The sequence below is a fragment of the Sturnus vulgaris genome, chromosome 3 (assembly GCF_052056855.1).
Source record: "Sturnus vulgaris isolate bStuVul1 chromosome 3, bStuVul1.hap1, whole genome shotgun sequence".
NCBI classification, from domain to species: Eukaryota; Metazoa; Chordata; class Aves; order Passeriformes; family Sturnidae; genus Sturnus; species Sturnus vulgaris.
Window position 1 is genome coordinate 70,784,825 of NC_142245.1, and position 16,460 is coordinate 70,801,284.

Sequence of the window (16,460 nt, forward strand, 5' to 3'; positions counted from 1 at the left end):
CCTCCCCCAGACCAGGACAGAAAGGCTGGCTATTGGCACACGGTGCTATTCAAACGTGCACTCCCACTGCCCACACTGTACCTGTGCTTTTTGGCTGTCATCAACACAAGACTTAAACCTCTCCAGCTGTCAGTTCATCACCTGGGCTGAGTGCCCAATTGCTATGAAAAAAAGATCCTGACCTTTCCTCAGCTGCATGACGCAATGTTTCTAAAATGGAGCTCTTATTACGCACTTCTTCAAGAAAATATGCTTTCATGAGAGCTATTTAAAAGTCTGGCTCAAAGGAAGGAATGAACAAAGAAATGCCACCTGTAACCAGCCCAGTTATCAGGCAAGCCACATATCGAGGGACCAACACTGATCTGCAGCTCTAAACAATCATTATGGCTCATTCACATGAGACAGACGATTTGCAAAGACTCATTCTATAACAAAACCTGTGCACTGCTGATCCAAGGAGGAAAGCACTGGGGAGACCAGTTGATGAGGGCTGTTCTAAAAATATCAGTTTGTGCTGTCATCTGGTGAGAGTATGTCATCCTGTAATCTTAGCATCTGCAGGGACAGCAAGTTTCTGCCTAATTATTGCTGCGGAATCACATGACAAAGCATGAGGTTCTAAAAAATACATCTATATAAAAAACCAACAGAAGAACACCCAAACCACAGGATAAGGCCACTGTCCTGGCTTCAGCTGCTTTACACTCACAACACAACACAATCCTGTGGAGACAATCTTGGTTTTTACAGATCTTTTCCCTAGGTTAATAAAACCCAAAACAATAAACCCAGATTAAAAACATACCAGAACAAAAAAGCCCTACTCCAAAAAGGACTGAGCAATTCATTGCGTTTGTGTGTCAGTTCCTGCTGTCTTCACACAGCAAAAGTCACAGTATCCCTGCAAGTCCAGGACTGGCTGGCCCCTGTATGAAAGGGGCTTTGATGAGCTTCAGTGGGATCTCATGGGGGGCAGTTCCAATGGGGTTTGCCCAGATTTCCCCTCTCCTCCTCCCCAGCAGCCATGAGCAGAGAGTTTTTTCCTGTGACACTGATGTGGTCCCCAACCACCGAAGAGCGTGGTCAGGGCAGGGCCTCCTTGGAATTGAAGGGATCCCTGTTCCCCACAAAATACATTTTTTACATAGATATTTTTGTTCAAAGATTAAACTTGGCATGCATGGAGTTCAACTTAGTCACAAAACCACCTTTCAAAACTTGGGGTGGCAGAAACAACATTTAAATGTTACAAGTGCCACCACCTTAACCACTAGCCTACTAGAAATGGAGCAGAAGAATGTGCTGCTCTTGAATTTCCTTTAGATTTTTACAGGCAGACAGCCCCACCTTAGCTCTGTGTAAGAAACCTGGCAGCCCTATCCCTAAGACCTCATTTTTGAAAATAAGAGAGAAGCAAGTGCAGCTATGGTCCTGAGGCAGTCACAGGTCATCAGGTAAGAGGTCCAGTAACACAGCTTTCATGGGCAGACGTTTTCTGGCAGAAAATAAAAATCATCTTCTTTGTGGCAAATTGTACAGAACTCTTTGATTCAAAACTCCATCCAAATGGAGATCTCTGACTACCTGTTTTCCCTTTTAAGATGGTGCTGTAAACATGAAGTCACCCTCAGACCTATTTGTCTTAGGTATGAATTGTACACAGAAAAAGGCTGAACACCAATTAACAAACTGGCAGGTAGTACAAGCTGATATGGACTAATGAAAGACTAACAGACCTTTTGTTAGGTTTCCTAAGATTTTCATAACCAGAGATGTCAATCATCGAGTGTGAACATTATATGACGTTGCTATTTGCAGCTTGTGTATTCTGCAATAAGGAAATGTGGGACCTAGATGATACGAGTGGGAAATGAGTGACTTTAACTGATCTGTCAAGTATTTTACATGCAATTTTCAAGTAAGTCAATGTGAGTCCAGCACAGCTCTGTTACAGAGCCCAGCGTGACTCTGATAAATGACACATTGAAATCTCTTTCAGAAGATACAGCTTAGATGAGTTTTTCAGACTATGACACCAACTCAAGAAGTTCCTGCCCTGCTCATGCTAAGCCTTTCTCCACCCCATGCCCAACCCTGCCAGCATTGCTGCCTGCATGATGCCACTGTAAACTGGATCACCGAAACAATCCAGGTAAAAGCAACTTCTTGGATGAATTTTGGTGCTGGAGAAAATGTTTGCCCATGCAGCAACTGCTCACCACCTCCTGACCTTCCAGGCAGCAGCACATGCCCTGAATAGCCTTCCCTGATGCTGTTTTGGGATTCCTCTTCAGCAAAAGCCAAAACCCTTTGGACTTGCCAGGTGAGACAGACCCCGGAGCAAAGTGCAGAGCTGTGGGAATCCCAGACTAAGAGAAGGACCCATTAATTTCCAAAAAAAAGGTATTCTAGAGACAGATGAGGGAATAGTGATGTCTATTTATTGCTAAACGCACTGAAATACCAAGGTGATGATTGTCTGAGTGGGTGGAGGGCATTATCCAATGCTTTTGGAAAGCAGGTAGAGATGGAGGAATAGAGGCCCCAGGCAGTATAAGAGGAAAAAATATGGCTGAGTGAATATAGCAAGAAAAAAAAATATTTTCTCCATTCCTTCTTCTGAGAGACAAAAAAACCAAACCAAGCCAAACCCAAATTCATTTATATGCCTCAATGAGGGCCCTCTGAAAGGCTGGGCATGGGCAGCCTCACAGGCACAGGTTGGTTGGTGGGCTGAGATTGGGCAGGGTTCTTTGCAGGGACCATGCACAGGCTTGTGTGCAGCAAACGTGCACAGCCACTAAACCTGTAACAGTGGCATCTCCTGCAGAGTTTTTTAATTTCCCTATGAAGAAATTGTAGTTGATTTTCTTCCAAAGTAAACCTCCCTCTATACCTAAGTATGTGTATTTGCCTTCTTTCTTTTCTTCCTGAAAACTGACTCCAATGTTTCTCTTATTTTTAATAGAAAACACAGCACTCACTATTCCTAGGTATGCCAATAATCCATTGTAACTGCTTTTCCCTGCCTGCAAAACACACCTGGCTACCCTTGTGAAATGGATTTAGAATAAGCAATTGCCAGGCTGTTCTGCCGAAAGCGTTCCCTGGTCTTTGGGCTTGTAAAGATTCATTACTGGGGTCATGAACATTGCTGAGAGAAGATTTTAATTCAGGGGATCCTTATTGCTGCAGTGGAGAAGTAACCAAGAAAAGCAATTCAGAATGATTGCATCTGATGTCATGCGAGAAGCCCCAATCAAAATATGAGATGCTCATGGGGAGGCAAACTCTTAAACAGTGGTGCTTAACAGATGAGGAAGGGCTCATGATGAACCAGCTCAGCAGAAATCATCTGTGCTTGCACCTGATACTGCAGGCACCCCGCAGCAGCCGGTCCACTTGTCAGGGAGAGCAAGAGAGGCTTCCACAGATGACTGGACAGTAATCCACTGAGGAGAGCTGTCTCATTAATAAATCTGTCCTCTGCAATGAGACTCTGCTCACACAGATGTGTCACTTCCTTTATTCGGAGAGAGCAGCCTGAAAAAGATCACGGCAGCTATGCTTTCCCTGGATGCCAGAGGCTGGGGTGAAGAGGCAGCAGGGAGCATCAATGAGGAGGTGGGGTGCTGTGTCTCCTCCACGCTGCCCACGTAAGTCCCCCTGTGGCAGCTGCTACCTACACACAGCACGCAAAGCTGTGGAAGCAGGAAGCTTCCCTGCTTTCCTGCATCAAGCAAAACTGTCAATAACATCTATTTTTCAGGCCTCATTTGAAAGATTGTGCTGCTGGATGTTGTACAGCAGTAAAGTTCCTACAGCCTTTTTTTTACATCGTGCAAAAAGGATTTTTAAATCCAAGAAGCTCATGCACCTGAAGAAGAGAGAACTGGTCAGCATGACCTGCTGCAAACTTTTGCTTCCTCAGCCTTGAATCAATTATCTTTTTTTCCCTCCTTTCTTTTCCCAAATTCTCCATTACTGGAACTGAAGAAACCCCAAAATTCATTTGTGGCCCTGACATTGCCAAGTTGCTGCCTTGCTCAGGGTCCGTGGGATGCAGTATCCTCTACAGCTCTTCTCCACAGCCTGTCTCCTGGCTGTGCACTGCAATGCTCTCACTAAGAGTGAGATGTGCAAAAACCAGAGGAAATCCTTCCAACTGACAGAGAAAGGACTGGGCACATCAACCACTCCATCAGAGCACGGCAGCTTTGCAGATCGATTGAAAGGAGGATGCCTGGGCAACCTTGTTCTCCCTCACAGAGAGCAGATCTCAGCACGTCTCCTGAGGTGCTCCGTACACACAGGAAACAGGAAAACATTCTCGAGGTTCACCACTGCTGCTCACCTACCACAAAGCTTCCCCTTGAACATCTAACTGTGAAACAGTGAATGAAAACGCAATTAAAGATGAAAGGAGAAAATTATGCACTGTAAAGTCAAAGGACACTGACTCCTTCTTTCCATCCTTCACCTGGAAAATAAGAAAACTGGAGGCAAGCTGTAAACTGAATGAATGCCTCATTTAACCTCACCACTGAGATGCTCTACATACTATTCTGAAGTTAATAGAACACTTTCAATAATTTATAGCTAACCTTTTATCCTACTACATCTTGAAATTTACTCCCTTATACTAACAAATAAACAAAGGAGAAAGGGCACTTTGTGTGGCACCTGCCCTATGAGTCAGGGAATATGTATGCGTGAGCAGGCAGAGGTATGGGCAGGATCCTGCAGAATCACAAAAGGATGACAGAAACTATGATTACAAGTCCCCAGCTGTGGAAAATGAGTGATGGAAAAAAACATACCAATCTTGAAAAAAATTAATCTGAAGAAGCTAATATTTAAAAAACACCTATGTCAGAACCCAAATCTACAGATATTCTCTTGGAGGAGTCCATTCAGGGGCGGGGGGAAAAGGACAACAGTTTTTGCATACTTAAAACATGAAGTAGGCCAGGACATTCCTGAGACCAGGATCCCACCAATATATAATTCCTCCATTTGGTACCTTTTTTTGGCCAAGAAATATAATTTTAGGAAAAAGCAAACCCAAACAATTTTGCTAGTGTTGCTATGCCACAGCAGCAGCACGGCTCTGGCTCTGTCTAGATCTGTCCCACACACCTGATTCCCAGCAAGTGCTCTGATCTTGCAAAGACACTCACTCTTCCTTCTCCCCTGCAGCAACACTGGTCCACTGACAGCAGAGCCCCTCGCCTCATCCCTGTGTAACACAGCTTGGCTACATGTGGCATCGGCTGCAAGAAAGAATCCATCTGTTGCGACTTCAAAGAAGGCAAGTTAGAGCTCTGCGATTCCTAAAAACCACAAATATTCCACCTTGGTCTGCCTGATTTGTCATTAACATTTCTCATGCCTAAATTAAGAAGGGCGCTGAGCACCAGATGCGTGCTGACAGTGTTGCAGCTGAGCAGCTTTTATAGCTTAGCCTCGTTTCCCTCCACACCTCCACGTTTCTTGGTTGAACCTGTTGCATACCAACACACAGCAAGCCATCACAAGCCAAATTACTATTATTAGTGTGCACTAACTATTAAGGGTTTGGTGCAAACTCCAATAAAACTAAGGAACCAATTATTTTACCACATCTATGGGGCACTGACCTGTTTGCCCGTTTTCCCTGTTCTCAAAGATCCTTCAGCCTGGTACCCAACTCTGTGATGAAGCCTGTTTAGCACCAGTGAAGTTCCCCACATTCAGACTGACAACGTTCTGAGCTGAGATGAGGGAATCAAAGTTAAAATCCAGCCCATCGGCATCCATGAGTTCACTGCGGATAATGGACTCCATGTCACACTCCAGGCTCCCGTTGAAAATGTCCAGGTCCAAGTCACTCGGGAATTTCTCATGTCCCATGACAGGGAGGTTCACGCTAGAGTACAAAGAGGAGCCTGACAGCGGGTCAGAAAGTGTTTGCATAGACTGATTGACAGGTGACTGCTGATGTTTGGTGGATCCCAAGCTGTTGGAGTCACTCAAGCCTATGTTACTGATGGAACTGGACAAGGCACGGCTGCCACTGAGAGAGGAGTTGTGGGACTGGTGCTGGTGATGGGACAGGTTCTGATTGACCAGACCGCCCTGGCTGGACTGAGCAGCAAACGACATCATGGGGTCGTTGCGGAGCATTATATTCCTGCGGGAATTCTGGGCGGACACAGCTGTGCTGGCTTGTGACATGAGTGGGTCAGACTGTGTCATCATGACATCGCTGTGACTAAGTGCGTCAGAGGTGAGGAGATCCTGCAGCGTCTGGTTGTTGTAATGAGAAATGGAAGAGAAGGTGGCCTGCTTGTTCTCCTGAATTGTCTGCATGGGTGACTGGCGGAGGGAATTCAGGGACGACGGCCCAAACACAGCGTTGTTGAAACTGCTTGATGGGGAGCCCAGCCCTGAACCTTTGGAACCATAAGGAAAACTGGAGCTTCTCTGCATCATCCCTCCTGTGGGTGACTGCTGGGAGGGAGGGAGTGTTATATTGTCCAAGAGATCATCCATGAGGTTATCAGTCAGTCCATCATTCAAGTTCATTGTCCCAGCCATATCAGTCAACCTAGGCAACTCCACAGTACATGGTTTGTTTACCGATGGGGACAAGCTCGATGGACTACTGTACAGCATGGGAGAGAGTGGAGCATCGTCATCTTGAACATCATCGAGCTCTGTGCTTGCCAAAATTGGTGACAAGCGGCCACTGATTGTACTGGCATTTGAATTTGTACGGGAGCGAAAATCTGTCCATGCATCCAGCTCGTCACTGCTGCGGGAGGTGGGACTCCCTGGCCACTTGGAGAGCTGGGAAGGGCTGTCCTCACTCGTCTCCTGGGCTGTCTGCAGGGCTGCCTTTTTCTTTGCTGCCCGCCCCCTGCTCTTGGTGTACTTGTTGCTGTTGTCCATTGACACAGCGCGTCTCCGGGGCGCCTTGCCGCCTTTTCCACCATCTGGATTGATCATCCACCAAGAGCTTTTCCCGGTGCCTTCATTCTGCACCCTGACGAATCGGCTGTGGAGTGACAAGTTGTGCCGGATGGAATTCTGCAGGAAAGCAACAAAATAAAGCATCAAGATTGGCACCCCACTTCTTTTACAACTCAAATCTCAATCATTAAACCAACATCCCATGATAACAGCAACATGAAAAAAATCACTGGACCCTCATGGACATCTCCATGAATTTCTCTGGTGCTGGATATGAGAGGGCTGGAGTGTGACTGTGGCATGGCAGTATCCTGCTGTAAAACAAGCCCCAGGCTTACACTGGCTGTGCATTCCTTGTGCCCATGTCTGTATCCCTAAAAGCTTCATCTTAAGGAAAGGAGTGTGACATTCCTGCTAGAAGGGAGCTAGATGTTTCTCCCTTACTTTTGACTCAGGACAAACTATTACTATCAGTAATCTTGCCATCAGTTCCTTGAAATAAAAACTGCAAAGGCACAGCAAAAATCTGGCTGGAGGGGTAGTCACACTCATTGCAGCCTCTGCAAATGTCTTTTTAATTCTTCATGGGCATGTGTGCTGTATATTTGTTATAATAATTCCTGAGAAAACTGCAAGTGCTGTTGCTCCTCTCCCACAGGCACTCTGTGCATGACTAAGCTGTACTTTCTCTCTTGATTAGAGGCACCAGAATTATGCCCATACGGCAGTAGCTGGCCAGCTGTCCCCTTGCTATAGTATCCTCACAGCCTTCAAAACATGATGTGACACAGTATGCAACGATACCCCTGTCCCCGTAAGCTGCTGGATACAGAGTTGTATAAAGCTGCTGTACTCAGCCGGATACTCCGTGCTGTACAGGATGCTGTGAAATACTCAGGGGAGCCTGCACACAGCCTGCTCTTGCATCTTACCTGCTTGCACTAGTCACCAGCACTGACCTGCCCAAACACCACGTTGGCCAAAACCCATGATAATCCCCCCTCAGAATCGGAAAGAGTCTGAGAAAACCAGCCCACGGTACTCCCAGAGGAATGGCACCAGATTTAAACCAAAATAACTGACATGAAAATCCCACTCTGCTCATCCTGCTGATCTTGTGCTTAAAATATGGATCAAAGAAAGGAAAAGCAAATAGTATTTGTTAGTGTGAATGCTTCCAGGTTCGGTAAACCAACATTTTTTTCCCATGTGGAAGTCAAAAGATTTTTGGAACTATCCCATATTCCTTTGAAAAACCCCTTGTAGTATTCCTCTAAGCTTAAAGAGTGCAGAGTTCTTTTCTTAAATTTTGGCAATTACTGGGTGTATCTATGAAAAGGATAAAATCACATTTGTGCTATCAACATCTTTTAAAAACACATAGTCAGCAAGACTGTAAAACAATCAAACCATTCAGAACAAGCGTCCTTTGTTTACAAAACACTGAAGAAACTCCAGATTTAATTGGGCAAAGAATGAATCAATCTACAAATCATCTACCCGCACCTCAACATTTGCATCCTTAGGAAAAATGGATGCTTGACATAAATAAACTGGAGATACATATAAAGAAGTACAGCCCAGCTTTTTTAAAAAAAAATTATTTTCAGTATAAAATGGCTTTCTTTCCCCACTGTTGAGCATTGTGGTTTTTGTCAGATTGTGAAATGGAAAACATGCCTGAAGTTCTCGCACGCAGACAGCAGACGTGGTTGTGATTATCACTTAATGAAAAGAGAAATCATATGGACCACGCTTCAAAACAGCAACTGTTATGTTTTAAACAATTTACACAAAGCAGCTGATCAGACTTTGCTGACATGTTCAAGAGAAGTTTGAGGCAGTGCCTCAGCTATAAACATGTCCATTTCTGAGGGACTATCATGCCATCAAAATATAGTGGACTGAGTTGCACCATAATAGTTCTTCAGTCTAAGGAGGGAAAAAGCTTTTTATTGTTTAACTGATGACATTTTAACCATATTTTGAGTCTGGCAACAGTCTAACTTCTAATAACTAGGCTCCACTCCTTACTTACTCAAGTTTCTCCCTGTAAAACTGGCTGGAGAACTGTTTTGGTTTTTTTAAATAACCTTTCTTGATATTCCAGCTTGTACTGCATCTCGGCAAGTAACTCTCACCCTTCACTCCCTGTAACTTCCATGAACAACCACTTGTGAGAATATCTGCATGGGGATTTCTCCATGCAAAGTCCACACCAGGTTTCAAAAGCCATACGAACCATGCTGCTCCCCACCTAAAAATGTTGGGTGTAAGAACACTTGGCATCATGACTCTTGCTAATGAAAAATAAATCTTAGAGAGAAGAAACACCTGAGGTGGCATATGAAGCATGCCATGCACAGCTTCAGATATAAAAACACTCAGCTGAAGTGCCAGCAGCTAACAGTTTTCAGCCCATAGTATTCTCATAAAAGCACTTATTTCTGCTGCTGGTATCCACAGTATGAAAGTATTTGGCCTAAAACCATGAAAAATTCTAAATGGTAAAATTGTGAGACTGGGGCACCTTTCAGGATGAGGACTCCTGCATGTGTAGATATGTATGTGCACATGTGTAATTTTCTTATTATATCTTTTTGCTCAGTGTCGGTTTTACACAAATAATAAAAGAATGTAATAATCTTTCTGCATTGAAAATTGGTGGTTATAAAAAATCCAAGCAGTTTGTTTTCTTTTACATTAAACACTATGTCACTTACAATCCTGCTTCTGTTTTTCTTTGCTTTTCTTCTGCAGGAAGATTTTCTTAAGCATAATTATGGGCCAATTTATTTCTGTGTACCCCATCTCCACCCCCTGTTCAAACACTGCCTTAAAACCCACTTCTTTCACGTAACCTCCCCCACTAACCTCTTCAGCAACAGCATCTGAGATTTTTGGTTTCTCCTTCTGTTGGAGCCCCTGCCAAATCAAATTAGGGCTGGATCCTATTATCCTTTCTCATGTAAGTTTTGCTACAGAAGCCACCAGGATTGACAACTCACATCAGTAAAGGCTGTTCACTGTGCTACCAGGTGGCAATCTGGATGGAAATAACTGTATTTTCTACCTGTTTTCTGAGCTGTCAAAAAATATTCCCATCTGCCTAAAAGATAGGAAAGTATATAGGGACAATTGTTGCTCACAACCATGTGCATTACTAATATATGACCATGCAACAAACCACAAAGGAGGTGGGGAAACAAAAAAAATACAGTTTATCATTTGAACCCACTGCTGATGAAATTAATGGGGATTTGTCTTTGACTTATGTAGGAGATGAATTAGGCCATGATGATGGAAACTTGAAACATTTTTCCATGCCAAAACGCAATGAGAAACTTTAAAAGATCCATAAAGGAACTTCCATCATCTGTCCTGGAGACCATATGTAGATGGGATAGATGCTAGCCAGACGGCAGACAGCTCAGATACCACCGACGGGTACAGCATATGGACTGTACTCGAGCAGAGCAAAAAAGAAATATGATGAGCTCCTCCCTTTATTAGTGTTACTATTTATACTGGACTTGAAGAATGTCCTGCACTCTACTGAAAGCCAGAAGACTGAGGTTCCGGCAGATAACATCTAGAGCATCGTGTACTGCCCTGAGGCCAGACCAGCTGGGCTGAAGTCCCCTTTGAAAGTGGTCCTGCAAGAAGAGGGACTGTCCCTGCAGACAAGGAAGGCTCAGGGCAGAGGAACACGGGAGACCAGGCAGAACTGGTGTGAGCAGAGGGTGGTGCAGTGCCACAGGCAAGCAGTGTTGCTGTTCTCCCTCGGCTTAGGCTGATGGCACCAGGAGAAGGGGTGAGCTGGGTGCCCAGAACAGCCAGGGCAGCAACACCAGGGCTTATATCACTTTCCCCGAACTAAGGGACATGCTCTCAACTTCAATAAATGTTGATCCACTGCACTGTGTTTTATTCAGTTAATACTCCTGGAGGGATCCAGCTACATTTTGCTCGCAAGAAAATCCCCCGAGATCAGCTACCATGTCCTAATTATACAACTCTCTCTCAATATTTTGATAAGAGTGGAAACAGGCAAGCTGACAGAGAGGACACTCAAACATTTCCAAAGTGCCATATCCCTAATTTGATACAAACAACTGAATGAGTCTCCCAAGGAGGCTGGGATTGCGTGTTATTTCAACACTCAGACCCAGTCAGACAACAGCAGCAAATGCTTGAGCTTTTAAAATGGAGAAAATTCCCCCTCCCTGTGCCCATTTCAGCCTCTTCCAAGCCATGTTTACCTTGTGGAGCCTGTCCACTAACTCAGACACCAGCTGCAAGTGCTTCCACTGCAGTACAGAGTCTTTTTTGTCTGGAAGGAACATGTGGTATCAATTTATCATCCTCAACAACGCAACAAGGAATCCACTCGCTTTAAAAATAAAATGAGAGTTGTGTAACTTAACTCTTAAAAGTCCCTGCCTTTTTTTTTCTTTTTCTTTTTTTTTTTTTTTTTAAGAAAAAAAAGGCTTAAAGATTAGCAGGATGAGGTGCAGCTGCTGGCTGACGAGTCCAAGTTACACACCGGTCTGTTTTTCTTTCAGTGTTTTGTAGTGAGTAGCGAATTTGCTATTTTAGATATGGGCTCCTAAACTGTAAAGTTAAAGCTAAAAATCAAAAGCAGTAGTTTAACAAATGGGATATTAGGACTTGGTGGGAGAAAAACAAACACTATCTGCAGACCCATAAATGCTGTTAATGCTCACTTGGGAGAATTATTTTTATGCTCACTTTATTTTATCCTGTATTAACATACATAATGTTTTTCATTCACCATAAGAAGTTGTCTGGTGGCTATGTAGTAGAGAAAGGCATCAGATCTAACACCACTGAAAAGAAGCCATGAAAATAACTCCAGGTTATCAGCTTCCAGCTGAACAGAGACAGTCCACCTTCTACACAGCTCTGCTTGCTCACTTGAATTTCAGTTTTCAGCTTATGTCATCTTGCTCAAAATGTTGTCATGCAAATCTTGTTTGGGATGAACACCTCTAAACACAGCTTCCACCAAAAAATTATTTTCTTTAAGAAAACACTACTTTCTTTGCATTCAGTGGTTGATGAAACTGGAGTCTGTTAATAATTCAACACATTTTTCCACCTGTCCAGACCAGTGTCTGTGCCTTTCCATGAGGAAACTCAAGACCTGCTTCAACTACCAGTTTTCATAGAATCACAGAATCACAGAATATGTCGAGTTGGAAGGGACACATCAGAATTATCAAGTCCAAGGCCCCGCCCTGCACAGGACACCTCAAGAGTCACACCATGTGCCTTGACAGCATTGTCCAAACACTTGAACTCAGACAAGTGATGCTGTGACCACTCACCTGGGGAGCCCCGTCACCCTCTGTGTGGAAAAACCTTTTCCTGATATCCAACCTAATCCTCCCCTGGCACAGCTTCATGCCATTCTCTTAGGTCCTGCCACTGCTCACCACAAAGAAAAGATCAGTACCCTCTCCTCCTCTCACGAGGAAGTTGCAGACTGCAACGAGTTCTCTCCTCAGTCTCTTTTTTCTCCAGGCTTAACAGACTAAGTGACCTCAGTGCTTCTTCTCAAGGCCCTTCACCATCCTTGTGGCCCTCCTTTGGACACTCTCTAATAGCTCAATGTCCTTTCTACACTGTGGTGCCCAAAACTGCACACAGGACTAAAGGGGATGCTGCACTAGTGCAGAGCAGAGTGGTGCAATCACATTTTACATATTTTACATTTTGTTTGCTTTAAAGTCCCCAAGGAGATTCAGTTGCAACTAAACAAGAAAACAGATGCAGTGGCTAAAGTTGCCAATTGTGTGCATGTACATAGCAATTCCTGGTGAAAGAGATTTGCAAGCCTAGGGAAGTTGGTCTTTAGGAAATACCAGTTTATTGGTTCCATACCATCCATCCCTTGTTGCCTAGCTCCATAAGGCTGCAGTGCTACTCTTCTCAAAGAACTTGGAAATCCCAAAGAGATCTCAGAACTTCTTCTTTCCCATGAGTTTTTGTAAATCAGAAAAATGTATATAATTTAATGTAGTGAGGGTGCTCTGCAGACACAGAAAAAGCAAGAACTAAAACAAAGAGTTCTCCTGTAATCATCTATCCAGCCGTTGATATACCTCTTTTTCCATATTAAACCAAGTATTATGTGCTTCCAGTTGTTATATTTTCCCTAAATTATGGAAGCTCTTGGGACAAAAAAAGCTTTAGGAAAATTACACACAGAAAAAGAAATCTTTTCTGACACCCAAAGTAGTTTGGATGCCTGATGCTTGGTATCATCTGCATGTTCCCAAGGCAGCTCCTAAAAATCCCACCAGATGTTCAGCACAAGCAGGCAGCCAGAGCACACCAGAGTCCTGCAGGGTACACCCCTTCACACCCAGCTGGCAAAGGCACCATCCTCATACTACTGCATATCTGGGGTGACAAAGGCTCAGCCTTACCCAAGCTCTGCTTCAGGAAAAGAGGGAAAACGTATCCCACAGATTTAAGAAAGTCAGCTCACCATCTGAAAGGTGGCTCTGTGGTTTCCCCTCCTCATCCTCTCTTCAAAGGAGTTTTCTGACCTTGGTGGTAGGGGAAGAACACCAGAAGAAGCCTCCACTGTGATTAGCTCTGCCTGCACCTGTGCCCATTGTCCCCCACCCCAGAAGAGCAGAGCCTTGAGGGATTTAAGCTCCTTGGGAGAACAGTAAGTCCCGAAAAAGTTTATCTCCTGAAATGTGCTGGCTTGGACAGGAGAGCAGTACAGGGATCAGCCTCTGTCCTGCACACGGGGCACCGGGCTGTGCCAAATTACAACAGGAGAAAGTGATTAGTACAGGGAAAACAAACTCTCCACAACACGCATGCCATGCTTCCCCAGCTGTGCTGGCCACCAGGGCAGGCAGTAAGCCACCTGCCCACCAAGGGCGTTTATGCCTTCCTCTTCAAAAAGGAAAGCATCTCAAAGCATGGACCGATGGGAATTGAGTCATGACTTGAAAGTTTCTCCTAAAAAAAATAGTAAGAAAAGTAAAAAAATTTAATTCTAGTTAAAACAGCCACTGCCTCGCTCTTTGCAAACAGTGATACTGCAAATTGCTACGGTGACGTAAATAAAACTTAGCTGAAAATATACACTGCCTGGAAATTGCCTCAGAGCACCACACTTCCAGTTAGCAGAAAAATCTCCAGTTATTTTACAGTCAGACATGCTCTGACCACATGAGGACTCTAATAAATAACATTTGTTTTTCTGTGAGTAGAGCACGCTGGTTGTCATTTACACTGGCTATTGGGAGAAGGGAAGCAGAGTGCAAGGAAGATGCTGATACTTTAATGCAGCTGCAGAACAGGAAGGTCAGGGTCTCCAGCAACCCCTCCCAGTGTCAGGAACCAGGTACCTCAGCACCCTTTGCGACAGGAAGTCCCCTAAAAAAAAGTGTTATCCTCAGCATGCTATGGCAATGCTTTTCGACATTAGACTAGGATTTGGGAATCAGGAGGCAGGCACATTCACTGAGAGGTTGCTAGGGCACCTTGCCAAAGAGGCACCTTTTTCAGTCCCTTCCACTCGCTTCATATTGTGGCTGCTCAAAACTCAAAAACACAGCTGCTTTAAATAAAAGGATTTAAGTCAATTAAGAGCAAGAATTTACTGCGAGGCATTGCTCTTGTAAGGTGAAATCCCAAGGCGACTCATCCCAAGGCTTGACTGGGACATGAACAGAGTCAGCAAGAAAATGGGAGATGTTGCCCCTTATTGAACTTAAATCCAAGGAGTAACATACAAAAAGGCTGCAACTGACACACAAGGCTGGGTCTTTGCAGAACCAGAGCAAACCAGCTGTAATTTCTGTTCAGGAGTGGTATCACCAGCATATAACAATTTTCTTTTCTCCTATGGCTTCTCAATTGCAAGCCCCAGCATTTCAAGTGTTTCCACTGTAGGAACTTTGGAAATGACACCATGCTTTATTTGTGGAGCTCCTTCAGCACAGCATCGCTGCATTTCTCCTCCACATCACGGAGTCCTCAGAGAAGGGCAGGCACACACACAGCTAATCAACCTGAACACTGTAACTCCACAAAAACAGCTACTCCTGTCAGCACAGCCCCAGTCTACCAGTTGCTGAAGCTACTGGAAGGGTCCTCCCAAACCTCAGTGGTCACCCAGTTAGACCTCAATGAAAACAATGCAATTTTACTGCAAGGCAGACTTTCACCATGAAAGCTTTGGGTTTGTATTGCTAGAAAGAATAGCTAGGAAAAAAAAAAAAAAAAGCCTTGTTTTTCATTTCTTAGATGCAAAGATCCCAGCACAACTCTCACACAGTATTGTGGAAGCCAGAGTGCTCAATTCTATTTTTACTCATTCTCAGCATATGGCTGTTACTATACATTGACTATTTAGAAACACGTATGGGCGTTCTTTCATGCCTTTATAAATAAATGTGAGTGATGCTACTGCTTATAATAATTCACTAAAAATAGTAGCTTCCCATGGAAGATCACAAAAGCCTCTCACTGCTGAATCACCTATTATAAATCTTTATTTTTTGAAGTCTTTTTCAGTCATGGGTTGATTTTTTTAACACTTTCTAATCCTATGAAATGCAACTAAACCGGTAATAACTCCCAACATGCACTGGAAGGGGAAGAGTAAAATCTGTGTGTGTGGAGACAGCATTCCAGGGCTCCTGGAACCCAAGCTCAAGGCTGCCCTGCATGCAGCTCTGCGAAGTGTTAGCTCCGAAATGATAGATTGTTAAACATCCAGCCTCGATTAATTGGAAGTGTTGAGCTGCACACACTAAATTGTGAATCTGGTGACAGTTACAACAAACATGTGACTGATGAGGGGAATAGATCTGATACACCGTCATCTGACTGAGTTTGATCAGGCCTGAGCAAGCCCTTCAAAAGCCAGCACAGGCACCTGAGACCTTCTTGCAAGAAAGCCCACCAGCAACCTCCAAACCAGCCTCCAGCATTTCTGCTCTGTCAACTAATCTGAAACAGGACCACTCTCCTGTGCTATTTTAAGCACATAATTACTTTATTATTGAACCAGAAGATACTATCTGATTTTTAAAAAAAAAAAACAACAGAGTTTTAAAACATGACGTGCTTCAGTTGGCAGCTGAAGTGGCATAGGGAACGGTCTTGCTCCACAGACCTGAGCTCTGGGGGAAGCTGGGGATGCACCTAAGCATGGCTCTCAGTGGGTCTGACCCACTGACTTTTACAAGCAAAAAACCCTTGGGAGCCTCCCAAAGTGCAGCTGGTGTGGGAACACACAACTGTGACTCCAGATATCCACTGAGTTACTGCAGCAGTGGTGTGGACAGGGTGTGAATTAGGAGACGAGGGATAAGTGAACAGAACAACTTGAAAAACAGGTATCTCCTCCTTCACGACTCCAGACTGGATAGCTACCAATAAATACCTGAGCACTCTTCAAAACGTAATGGCAGCTGTAAAATATTAATGCCTTTTCAAAGTAGAAA

General features: G+C 44.2%; 1 protein-coding gene across 1 annotated transcript in view; it reads right to left on the bottom strand.

Annotated features, from left to right (window-relative positions):
* The window catches only part of FOXO3 (forkhead box O3), an 88,385-nt gene that overhangs the window by 9,770 nt on the left and 62,155 nt on the right, over positions 1-16,460 (bottom strand). The window contains exon 2 of the mRNA XM_088161934.1: positions 5,643-7,074. Within this exon, the coding sequence (XP_088018060.1) occupies positions 5,677-7,074 (1,398 nt within the window). The 3' untranslated portion in view covers positions 5,643-5,676. The remainder of the gene's footprint in view (positions 1-5,642; positions 7,075-16,460) is intronic.